At 47.0% G+C, this 12897-nt stretch overlaps 1 protein-coding gene across 1 annotated transcript; it reads right to left on the reverse strand.

Annotated features, from left to right (window-relative positions):
* Window positions 1-126: 126 nt before the first annotated feature.
* Window positions 127-12842, reverse strand: HDAC3 (histone deacetylase 3). Its single transcript, XM_010950541.3, has 15 exons — window positions 12686-12842; window positions 12496-12578; window positions 11029-11171; window positions 8072-8153; window positions 7884-7940; window positions 7708-7763; window positions 7183-7316; window positions 6590-6670; window positions 6129-6202; window positions 5909-5973; window positions 4608-4697; window positions 4425-4483; window positions 4091-4170; window positions 3621-3778; window positions 127-774 (listed from the first exon to the last, which is right to left on the reverse strand). Exons 1-15 carry the CDS (start codon window positions 12738-12740, stop codon window positions 705-707), a joined length of 1287 nt encoding a protein of 428 aa, XP_010948843.1. The 5' UTR covers window positions 12741-12842; the 3' UTR covers window positions 127-704.
* Window positions 12843-12897: the final 55 nt, after the last annotated feature.

The raw sequence follows: 12897 nt of genomic DNA on the forward strand, positions 1-12897 counted from the left end.
ATGTAAGGCAAGTGCTGAATGAATATAAACTATGATTTTTATTACATACATCATCACCCCATCTTCTTTCTCTGTATACACAGTCAGCTAGCAAGAATTAAGAATATTCCTACAAAGGCAAAAAAGTACAAAAAAAACCCAACTTGGTTTATTGGATAAAAACAGTGGTAAAATGGACATAAAACCAAAAGTCAGGACAGGACATTTTCACATCCTCCCCCATCTCAAAACCGCATCATCATCTGGGTCAAGGTGTTAGGGAGCCAGAGCCCCCTAAAATCCCTTATGCTTCACCTGCACTGGATGCAAGGCCTACATTAGGAGGACCCAGGAGAGGAGGGACTCGGAGGCAACCTTAGTTCTACCTCCTCATCCCTAACATCTCTAGGTCGGAAGAAAGCAGGAAAGGAATAAGGGAGCCAGGAGGGCTGGGACTGGCCTCTAGGTCCCACTACCCAGGATATCCTAGAGATGGCTATCCTTGTCCCCATCCAATCCCTAATAGGTACCATTGTCAGGCCTTGGGAGGGAGAAGAAAGGGGATAGTTGGTTCAAGAACCAGATGTGGTCTCCAAACCCTCCCCCCAGCACTGGTAAAAACCCTGGAAGTCACCAGACCAGGAGTGGGGGAGCCACACCTTTTCCCTCCCACCCAACCAAGAGGTAAAAAGGAATTCCTGGGGACACAGCAAGCCCAGCCACTCTTAAATCTCCACGTCGCTTTCCTTGTCATTGTCATGGTCTCCATCATAAAACTCATTGGGTGCCTCTGGCCTGCAAAGCAAAGAAAGACAGGAAGAGAGGTCAGGGTCCCACTCGGCAAGTTCCAATCTTCTCCCACATAGGTACCCTCTCTGGAGCCACTTCTCAGGCCCATGTTGTCAGGGAACCACTCCTCTCCTTCTGCTGGCAGAGGATGATTGCTCTTCATTCATCCATTCATGTAGTCAATAAACATGTATTGAGAGACTACTCTGTGCCAGACACTGTCATAAGCCTTAGTGATACAGTAGAGAATAAACCAGACAAAATTTCTGCCTATCCTAAAAACTTACCTAATAAATGAGACTGACAATAACAAGGTAAAAACATTAATGTGGTTATTTCAAATGGTGGAAAGCACTATGAATAAAATGAAATAAAGGGATGTGACTGAGAGTGATGGGAGGAAAAGGGTAAAATTTCGGACAGGATTATTAGGAAATGCTGTTCTAAGAAGGTAAGACCTGAAGTCTGAGAAGGAGCTGGGCAGGCAAAGATGTCAGAGACCATTCAAAGTTGCAAGAAAAGCCAGTTCAGAAGTTATAAGGTGGAAGGAGACTGATGCATCCCAGTAAGAGAAGGAGGCCAAGATGGCTAGAAGTGTGCACAGAGGAGAGTTGTTAGAGATGAGACCAGGAATGCAGGGAAGGGCCAGCATGCAGGGCCTTTTAAAGCTGTGGTGAGAAATTCAGATTTTCTTCTAAGTGCAATGGAAAGGAGCATTTTAAGCAGAGGCATGACATATTATAAACCTGTAGTGAGCAAAGGGTTGTGAAAGCAACATAGGGCCCAATAAGTACTCAATACTGGTTTCTTTTGGGAGAATATGAGTAACAGATAACTGAATTATCTTGCCTACTGCTGACAACTGAGAAAGAAGGGAGAAAGTCATCAAAGAGAAGCTGGGGAACGAAGTTAGGAAAGGCCCCCTCTGCCTAGTAAGCAATGACTCAGTTACCTCTAAGTGCACAAGGGTTAAAGGTTTGGAGTCAGAGACTTGGGTTTGAATTTCAGCCCTGGTGGATATTTAACTAGCCGTGGGGCCTTAAGAAAGTTATTTAACCTCTCTGAGCCTTAGATTCCTCTTCTGGTAATTTAAGGATAATAGCATATCTTAGGGCTGTCTGATGGCAACAGAATGATGACATGCTGACATGCATGTTTTAATATAAAGTACTCAGTTTTAGCCTGCTATTTAGCAAACCCACAGAAAGTAGTAACTCTTATTATTACTACTCTGCAAATGATATGCAAGCTGGAGCTACAGGCATCAAAGAAAAGAAACTCAGTGGGTGGTTTGACAATAAGGTAGGGTTTAGGACAGGAAGAGGCCTGAGGCTTCTGCAGGCTGTTGAGAGGGGGCCATATAATGCAGAGTCTAGGCCCAGATACCAGCCTGGAAGTACAGATGAAAAAACAAAGCTTTGCCAAAAGGAAGAACTTAAAAACAGGTTTTCAAGAGAAATCAATTTCCAGAAGCCAAGAGATATGGAAAAGTTGAGAAGGAGATGAGGGTTCAAAAAGGATCCATGAGGCCAGAAGTTTAGATACTTCCTCAACCAGGAGAGGAAATAAGGAGGTATTCATGGAGGAGGAGAGTTGGAGTGGTCTCAAGGGTCTAAGTAGTAAAGCCCAGATCCAGAGGAGAGTGGAAGCCTGAACTCTAAGAGAACAGATTCTGAAAGGGACTGAGAAGCCCCTCAGACTCTGCAACAGGGACAGCTCAAGCCTCTAACAGCACGTGGGAACAGGACCAGGCATCCTGCAAGCATCCAGCTGTGGTTATTATTCCCAAGTCACACAATGAAATGTGTCCTCTGTTAAATGCACCTATCTCTGCCCTTCTGGGTTCTGTTGTCTTTTCCCTTCATTTTTTCAGATAAGTCTGTTTTGGTATTTTTAAAAAATTCTATGCTAGTCTTTTTCCCCCTAATTCATTGCATCTGTAAATACTTTAATATGTATCTCAGAAAGATAAAGACTTTTTAAGAAATAACCACAATACAATCATCACACCTAAAAAAATTAATAGAGGAAAGAAATCAAAGGGCGTTTAAAGAGCAGTATGTGGGCAGTGACCTGTCCAGCTTAGAACCTGGAAGGAGAGAGTAAAGTGCCAGCAAGAATATAACTGTTACAGATTTTGGGGAAGGCAATTTGGCAACAAATATAAAAAATTTTAGTGCAGACAGCCTTTGACCTAGCAGAAAGAATTCCAGGAATCTAACCCACTCAAACAAGCATGCAAAGATGTATATGGAAGGGGGTTCACTGCAATACTCTTTGTAATGGTGAAATAATGTAAATGCCCATCAATGGTACTTGATTAAATTATGCTACATCCACACAATGGAATATTATACAGCTGATAAAATAATGAAGCAGATTTTTATGTATTGACATGGAAAGATACACTGTTTTTTGTAACAAAAAAAAAAAGTTGTAAGTTGTACAATAACATGTATGGAATGATCCAACTTGTATTAAAAAAAAGTGCGTAACTCTGAAAATGAGTGTATGTGTGCCTTTGTGTATGTTGAATACTATAATTGTAATCTATAGGAGAAAGTCTATTTGAAAAGATACAAATCAAGCTATTAACACTGGTTACTTTGTGCAATTAGTCTGGGATTTTGTGAAAGCAAACTGAACATATTTTGGTGCTGTCTAAATGTATGTTACTTATGTCATTAAAAACAGGGCAAAAAAGTGTAGGATTGCAGCAGACCAAAGAGTAGGCATATTAAAGGACGTAAGCCTGGGACAATTAAGCTGAAGCTTTCGAATTTACTTTTTCTCTCTTAACATCCCCAACAAGCCCGCTGGAATCCCCTGTACTCAATCCCCTGCCTGCAGACCTGCTGTAGTTCTCCTCAGGACCCCTCTCCTCTGCGTCGGCCTCATCCGTCCTGTCATAGGTCAGGAGGTCAGCAGGTACATCGTGAATCTGGACGCTGGGTGCATGGTTTAGCATCTTCAGGTTTTCGAAGATTGTCTGGCGGATCTGGTCTAGATACTGGTTGGGGAAGAGGAACAGAGAGTGAGCAGCTCTCAGTGACTCCCAGGGCATCCACTCTTCTAGCTGCCTTTTGCCTCTACTGTCCTAGTTTTAATCCCCTTTTGCATTTTGGTTTGAGTCCCCCAGCTGATAAATGTTCCTCTTCCCAACCCTGACTGCCTCTACTTTAACCTGGGCTGCCTCCTAGCTGAGACCAGTGGTAGTGATGGCTGAGAACTTTCTTCTTTGCTCTGGTTTCTCTGATTTCCCACATCCTGGATCTCTCTTGGGCTTCCCCACCCTTATGCTCAGCTCCTCCGAGCTGCTGACCTGGCGTGAGTTCTGATTCTCAATGCGGGTGCTGACGTCTGGATGGAGCGTGAAGTCTGGGGCAAAGTACTCGAAGTATTCTTGTGGGGAAAATGAGATGAAAAGACATTAAAGCTCATACAGAGACAGGCAGGTCCCCAAACTTCCCAACCTCTTTCCTTCTCATCCAAAACTTCTACATAATAGCTGCCCAATCTTTTCCCTGCTCTGGGCCCAAGGGTTTAGTCTGGAGAGCTCTGAGAAAGTCAAATTTCCCACTGCTTTCAAACCACGCGATTCTGGGGCCTTGGTGAGGTTGGCTTTCTTGTTGGGGGCATCATGGGGTGGCTCTTACCACTATAGGGAAGCTCCTCACTAATGGCCTCTTCTACCAGCAGTGATGTCTCATAGGTCCTGAAATAAATCAGCAGAGGGGGGCAGGCTGAACAACTGGGCTGAAGGGCCCACCTGGCCACCTCTCAGGGAGCCCCTAGCTCACACTGGACAAGGGGGAGGAGGAAAGTCGGGGTGTGCTCACCAGCAGCGGGCAACGTTTCGGACAGTGTAGCCACCACCACCTAGCACCAGTAGAGGGATATTGAAGCTCTTGACATACTCGACACATTCCCTGTTAAAAGGATCCAGAGGAATGGGTGGTGGAAGTTACCAAAAGCCAAAGTATGCACTTCTAGATATTGCCTGGAAAGAGGCATCAGGAAACTAGAAATGCTCTATTTCTTCACCTAGGTAGTGAAAATCATTGAGTTACATCCTGGAGATATGTGCACCTTATCTGTTGTGTCTCAATAAAAATTTTAAAACAGAGTACACTCCCACCTCTGTCCTGCTCAACACCCACCTGGGCATCCCACCTGTTAATCAACTACTCTCAGCAATGCACCAGCAAGTGCTGTCAGTTTAGCCACCAAAATATTACTCAAATCATCTACTTCCCTCCTTCACCACCTCCTCCAGCTTAGCTTCCTACCTAGACAACACCAGCAGCTTCCTAACTGGTCTTGCCACTTCCATTCCTGTGCCCCCACCCCCACCCCAAACCGTTCTCTATTGGGCAGTCAAAGCAGTCACTTTAAAACAGGAGCTGGACCATGTCACTTCTCTGCTTAAAACCTTTCAGCAGTTTCCCATCACATCTGAAATATAATCCAGACTCCTTACTGGGGTCTAAAGGCTCTGTACAACCCCACCACTGCCAACTTCTCAGACCTCACCTCAATCCACCTCCAGCCTGCTCCCTAAGCTCCTGCCTTGCTGGTTTTCCTTCATCTCCTCCACTACACCCACCAGCCCTTCCCTGTCTCAGAGCCTCTGCAGGGGTCCCTCTCACTGCCTGGGGAAGACTTCTCTCTGCTCCTCCTATGGCTCGCTCCTTTTAGCCCCCAGGTCTCAGCTCAGATTTCAACTCCTCAGAAAATCCTTCCCAAATCACTCTATCTAAAGTAGGCTCTCCACTGTCATCCTGTCTTAGCTTTCTATCTTTTTCTTTCGTAGAATGTATAACAATCTACCTGTTTTGTTTGCTGACTCATTTTTCGCCTGTTTTCTAGACTAAACTGTAAACTCCATGGGAGTTTCCCTACTGCCCCATCTCCTAGTACAATGCCTGGAACACAATAGGTGCTTAATGAAAACCTACTGTGAATGAATGACTAGCTGGGGAACACTGTGCAAGGTGACATTTCTGGTTCAAAGTACAACTTGTAGCTATTTTTGATTCCCAAGAGGAGGTGAGGCCTTCTCCCCAACTACCCCTATTCCATGTATTGAGGCCTGAGGCCATTTGAAAACCTGGGGAAGCAGGAGGAGGGCAGGTCTCACCCATGTCCTCGAATGCTGAGGTTGAAGCAGCCCAATCGATCACAGCCCAGAGAGTCAGCGCCACACTGCAAAAGGCAAAACCCCAGGTGGCTGCAGTGAGTTAACTACTGAGAATATCACAGACGTCCTTCACGTCCCTTCCCCCACCAGCCTAGGGACTCTCCTCTTTCCTGCTCTCTTCCCTCAAATCCAGCGCCTGAGGATGCACTGACAGTATTACCTGGAGCACGATGCACGTGGGTTGGTAGAAGTCCACCACCTGGTTGATAACCGGCTGAAAAAGGTGCTTGTAACCTGGGAGAGGGCCAAAGATGGGCACCTGGCACCCCAAGGGGATGGGGAGACAGGGAACAAAAGGAAAAAGGGGGTTCAGAGAGCGTGTAGCCCAGGAAGGGGGCAACCCAAAGGGGCAATCATTGGTTTGGAACTTCTGGGTGGGGTTTGGTGAACTTCTGGAGAGAGTGATGGAAGTTAATGACCCTTTGCCCAGAAAAATGCACACGCATACAATACACTGCATAAAACTTCAGGGTGGGAGTTAGGGGGGAGTTCAAGGTCCCTCTGAAGGCCATTCATTCTTAGGGACATCTGGCCCAACAGTAGACAACATCAGGCAGAAGAGGTTAACTCCAGGAGAGAGAGAAGGGGCCTAGTGAGCAGGGAGAAGCCTTCAGTACATACTCTGGTCATCAATGCCGTCCCGCAGGGGCACATTGAGGCAGTAGTAGCGGCCACTCTCTGCTCCAACTTCATACATGTCACCTGTAGGGGAGTGGGGGGGTGAGGTGGCAGCCGTGCACAGGAGGCATCCACAAGCCAGCTGCTTCCACCCTAGCACTCTGTGGGCCTCTCACTCCATCCGTGTATCTCTCCTACACACTCCCTCTAGACATTAGGTCTCCTGAAGCTTGCATTCATTCAACAATTACTTTTGGAGGGCCTACTATGAGCTAAGTTCTGTCCTAGGCACTGGGGACAGAGCAGTCAAAAAAGTTAATGAAATATCACCAAGCTTATACTCTTGAGGGGGGCAGGTATGCATGGTAAGGAGGGAGACAGTAAACAAAACAAAACACCAGAATGAAGTCAAACAGAGTGAGTGTTCTGAGAGAAACCAGCAGAGAGATGTCACAGAGTAACAGGGAAGGTAGGCGACTGCTTTAACTAAGGTAATCCAAGGAGGGGGTCATGAGCTAAGACCCGAAGGCTTAGAAGGAGGCAGTTATGGTAAGAGCAGAGGAGTATGAAGGGGACAGACACTCCTATTTCCATACCTGTGCCAGGGAAGAAGTAGTTTCCGTATTTGTGGAAGGACACCGTCATGACCCGGTCAGTGAGGTAGAAGGCTTCCTGAACCCCGTCACCGTGGTGGATGTCGATATCAATGTAGAGCACCCGAGGGTGGTACCTGGGGAGAAGGCAAACTTAGGATCGGAGGCAGAGGTGAACCGCCGGAGGAAAACCCCGCAACACCCTCCTCCCAAACACAAGGTCAGGAATTATGAAGAATCTGCTTTGGCCCAAGTCATCCGAAACCTAATACCACCAGTTCCCTAAGGGCAACCCTGGGGCTCCAGCCTGGAGGCCGGGACAAGAGAGGGATGTGCAGAGAAGGCTGAAATGTGAGCAGGCAGCAGGGAAACTGCAGCAGAGCACAGGAAGAGGCAGCCGGAGAAAAACAGCAAGAACCTGGGAGAAGTTAGTGTGGGATGGAGGTCAGGGTCAGGGCCAGGGCAGTTTGAGAGACGTCTTCAGCCAAGAATCTCATAAGGGCCCCCATCTCCTCCCGGGCTACTTACTTGAGCAGCTCCAGGATGCCAATCACAATGTCATTGACGTAGCAGAAGCCAGAAGCCTACGGTGAATAGTGGTCTTACAAAGAGAGGAACAATTTCTCCACCCAGCTGCCCTCCACTGTCATCCTGACCTCCTACCCGGGGGTAGATGTTGTCTCCCCCATCACTTCCTCACTCACCTCAAACTTCTTGGCATGGTGCAGACCACCAGCCCAATTGATGGCAATATCACAGATCTGAAAGACAAACACCCAGCTCACAGTCTTCCTCCTGCCCACCCCCAAACCTGGGAGCTCGGGGTCAGGGCGAAGTCCTTGGGTTCAGGGACCCACAGGAAGGAGGAAGCAGGACTCGGGGCTGTGGTCACCTTGTTGTTCAGCTGGGTTGCTCCTTGCAGAGACGCGCCTGTGTAACGGGAGCAGAACTCAAAGAGCCCGGGAAACACTGGGCTGCAGGGAAGAAGAGCAAGTTGGAGCCCTTCTACCTCTGTCCACTCCCTTCCTACACCTCTCCGTACCCCAAAGCTCTACAATCTCTTTTCCTCAATAACCCTTTCTCCCCCTCCTACATGCCCAAGTTATCTGCAAATTTATTCAACAAATATTTTGGACCAAACCAGGTACCGAGCCTCGTGCGAGGCACTGGACGGGAAGTAGAGAAGCCCGGTGATAATCTTCCCTAACTGCACGAAGAGCATTGACAGGGCCCCCCCTGTGGTCTGAGGGCTGACTCTGCATTCCCAGGCCTACCAAGCGAACTTAGAAACAGCAGCAGCAGCAATAACCAAAAAACCAAGAAACCTCCCAAGACAGCATGTTACTGAGCAACCAAATGAGACACTCATAGTCCATGGTGCAGCGTGTGCAGGACAGATCTCCATGGCTGGTGCAGTCAAGAACGGCTTCCCAGCATGAAGCTTCATCGTGGTGTGAAGGCTGGGAAAAGCCTTGCACAGGCTGAATGGGGGACAAAGGATATTCCAGGAAGACACCCTGTGCAGCAGGGGTGTGGGGATAAGGTTGGGAAAATGATCAGTGCCAGACTAAGGAGTTGGCTTCTATCTTCCAGCCCAAGTTGCTTCCATTGGTAGGATCTTTCAAGGAGACAGGTTAGTGCAGTGTTTAAAAACCTAGGCTCTGGATTTCAATCCTGCCATTTCCACTGACCAGTTATGCGACTCAGGCTAAGTTACCTAAATCTCCTCAAATTTATGTACTTATGTCTACCACCAGGAAAAGGACTGAAATCTCAGGATTGGTCTGAGAATCATGTTGGTGTACCAGTAATCCTCAGTACAGCAGAGTAAATACTCAAAAAACAGTAGTTGTCATAGGAAACTACAGGATCAACAAACAGCCTGGTTTCTTCAAGAAAATAAATTCAAAGGAGAGAAGGACACATTACAGATTAAAAGTCTTAAGAGGCAGCCAAATACAATACGTGGTCCTTGTTTAAAACCTTATTTAAATAAATCAACTGTAAAAAAGAAAAAAAATGTATGAGACAACTGGAGAAATTTAAATACTGACTGCATATTTGATGATATTAAGGAATTACTGTTAATTTTTGGGGGTGATGCTACTGTGCATTTTTTTAAAGAGTATCACTTGAAGATACATAGTATAGATAAAAAGGTGTGACATCTGAGATGTGCTTTAAAATAATCTAATGTGAGGGGATACAGACAAAGTAAGCTCAGTCAGCTCTAAGTATTACAGCTGGGTGATAGACAGATATAAGGGGGTTCACTGTACCATTCTATTTTCAGAAATGTTTGAAATTTCCCTAAAAAAAGTTTAAAAATAAATTGAGTAGATGGTAGTGCTGGTAAACAAGCTGCTGGAAAACAAGCCGCTGGACAACAAGCAGCTAGAAAACAAGCCACACCTAGATTTCCACGAGCTTAAAATATTATATTCACACTTACTTGCTTAAAAAGCACATGCTTGCTTTGTTTTAATGTTTTATGCAGTAGATGACCTATAACACGGATTATGCTAAAGAAAATATGTGAGGAGAAATCCTGAGATTGACCACAAGGGCATGAAGGAGGGCAGATATTTCCTTAGGGTTAAACAATGGACGGTCCTGGTAAGCCAGATCATCAATTAACAGAACTTTGTTCTGGCATGAAAGCGTGCGGTTTAATCCAGGGGAAATCTTTGCTATCTCCAGATGTCCCGGAGGCAGTAACAGGATAGACTTAGAAAATTCGCATACCCTGAGGAAGGTGATTGTTCCTAGAAGGGATAGGCCTGAAATTAATCAGTTAACCAGCAAGCAGAACTTAGTGCTTATTTCATGGAATGTCTAAAGCCCCACTTCTTTGATCACATTTTTTTCTGAGCTGTATACTCCTAATAAGTATGATGTCAACCAGGTTTTCAGCACTCTAGATCCACAAGATCTTGAGTCCCCTGGTTCCATCTTTGCTCTTTACTTTGTCTCTTTGTTTCTTAAGTCTTGGGTCGCCCGTCTTCAGACATGGTCCCGAGCTGCGCTGGACGCAGCATGGTAGGTATGGTGGTCACTATATTTTCATGGGTGTACACTGGAATGTAAGCAAGGGTCATGGCTTCTCTTTGTTGTCCACTTTCTTCCCCACAGGGCCGAACTCTGAGTCTACTTCCTATGACATCAGCTCAACATTAACGTGGTCATGTCTGACCAGTCTCTTGCTTTCTAAAACACTCTGATGACTTCCCTCTACTCCAGAGGTAAAAACCCCAATTCATTACAGGGTTGCTTGCTTTGTAAACCCTACCTATCTCTTCAGCCTCCATTCAGATCACTCTTCTCTTCAGATTCTATAGTCGGCCTTTTTTCTGTTCCTCAAATGAGTCATATTCTGTCCTTAGCACGTGTTGCTCCTACTGCCCACGACATTCCTCCCCTCATCCTCCATCCTCCCAGCTACCTTTCACCTAATTACTTCCTACTTTCTTCAGATCTCAGCTCAGTCTTTATTACTTCGTCTAGGAAACCTCCACTGACCGGCCCACTCCCAGGCTAGATAATTCTCCCATGTATATGCTCTCATAGTCTGTCATGTACCTCTCCTTCAGAGGACTCAGCACAACTGCAATATTAAAATTGTGCTGTTGATGTTTTTCATTGCATCCCCAGCACTTAGCAAAGGGCCTGGCCTAGATTAAGTAACCAATAAATATTTGTTGAATAAAGAAATGAGTAAATGATGATTCATTGACAAGTATCCTCCCCGTTCCTATCTTCCCACTCCTGCCACAAGATCTCACTCAAGTATTCTCATTGAAATGCCTGGCATCAGGTGCCTGACATCAAAGGTCCCAGTCCTCCCCTCACCAGTCATCGCCCACGTTGAAGGCATTGAGGCTCTTGGTGAAGCCTTGCATATTGGTGGGGCTGACTCTCTGCAGGAAGTCGATGTAGTCCTCAGAGTGGAAGCGGCACATGTCATGCTGGGAGGCCTGGTATGGCTTGAAGACCTCAGGATGAAAACACAAGGTGAACCCAGGCAGGGTCAGTCCCACTCCCTGGGCTGAGGCCACTCACACTGAACCCAGCCCTGGGGACTGTCCAAAACCACACACAGTAGTCCCCTTGCCCTCCAATCCTTGTTATTCTATGAGACAAATGTCAGTGAAGAGAGACTCTGATTAGCCTGATGGTTTACTATGATCAAGCCCCCTAAAGACCACTGGGCTTGCCTTTTCCTTCCCACCTCCAGCTCAGCCTTTCCTATCTTCTCAAACCTTAACACCCTTCCACTTGCCATGTTCCCTGGATCTCCTATTCATGATTCTCTCCATACTCATTTCCCCTGGGCTCTGATTCCATCCTCTCTCTCCTCTGAGTTCTTAATTTTGGAGTCAAATAATGTGGGACATATGACAGACTTCTAATTAAAACCCAAGATGATCATGTACTAATCCAGAGATTTATTATCTTTTGAGGGGTTCACATACTTCTTTAGAAATTGGACAAGAATCAGATTTTCTTCTCCTCCCAGAAAATGCTCGTAGGCACACACTGGCAAACATTTGCAAAGGAGTCAGAGATTCATGCACTAACATCACCTCAGTCTTTTCTATAACCAGTTCACCTGTGTATGCCTCAGCACAAGCAGATGACACCCATTCACACTGTTGACTAATTCCCCTTGCAATGCATAAGGGCCGAGCAGTATGTTATAATCACATATCACAGCTATAAACTCCAAGCTGGGGACAGATAACATGTGTATATCCCAGAGATGGAGGGATGGGTAGTGACTAAATAGAACTGTTGGTGAGTATTCTGGGTTGAAAAGGGGAATACCCAGCACATCTCCTACTGTCCTCCACACACATACACATTTACACACAGGACTTCAGAGTCCTCTCTGGAGCTCTAGCTCCTTGAGGGTGGAGAGAAGTGGTGGAGGAGAAGGGGTGGGAATGAGGGTAAACCTCACATCCAATAACACAGTCCCTTGCCCTTCCCTGAGGTCACAGAACTGGCCTATGATGCTGGGAAGGGAAACACTTTCTGTCTTCAAACCAGCCCCACTCACCCTAACCCTAGGCCATGGATTGGTCCACTTGAGGTCAAAGGGTGGCAAACCTAAAGTGGAAAAAATAGCTCCCATTAAGTCAGTGGGTGCACCTACCAACACTCTGCATATGTGGGTGCTCCCGGTTGCTTCTACTCAGCCTCTCCCCCCACCACTCTAGGGGTGGGTCGCTCTTGGTGCCTTCACTGCAGCCTACCCATCTCCAGGGCCGCAGCTCGCCCCCACCCTCAAACCCCAGCAGAAGCCGCGAGACTTACGATCATCTTCTTATAGAGACCGTAGTGCAGGACCAGACTATGGGTCAATGCCAAGCGATGGGGCTTCATAGGGTGCCCAGCCCCTGGGGGTGGGAGAAGAGAGTTCGTCAGACCCCATCCCTGGAGTTGAAGCCACAGCCTCGAAACCTCCACGTCCCGAAACCCCTCGCGTACGACCTTGTCCCCTCACCATAGTGGAAGTTGCCCACGTCGGGGTCGTAAAAATAGGCCACAGTCTTGGCCATGGTGCCGGCGGGACCAGGCCCCGCGCCTCTGCCGCCAGCCTGGCCGCCTGCCCCACCCCCGGTCGTGCGTGCTGCGTAAGCACGCAGCCTGCCTCTGCGGAACCTGGAAGCCCAAGCCCGCCTTCCCTAGACCACGCCCAGACCACGCCTCCCCGCG

This window comes from Camelus bactrianus, chromosome 3 (genome assembly GCF_048773025.1).
Source record: "Camelus bactrianus isolate YW-2024 breed Bactrian camel chromosome 3, ASM4877302v1, whole genome shotgun sequence".
In the NCBI taxonomy this organism is placed as follows: domain Eukaryota; kingdom Metazoa; phylum Chordata; class Mammalia; order Artiodactyla; family Camelidae; genus Camelus; species Camelus bactrianus.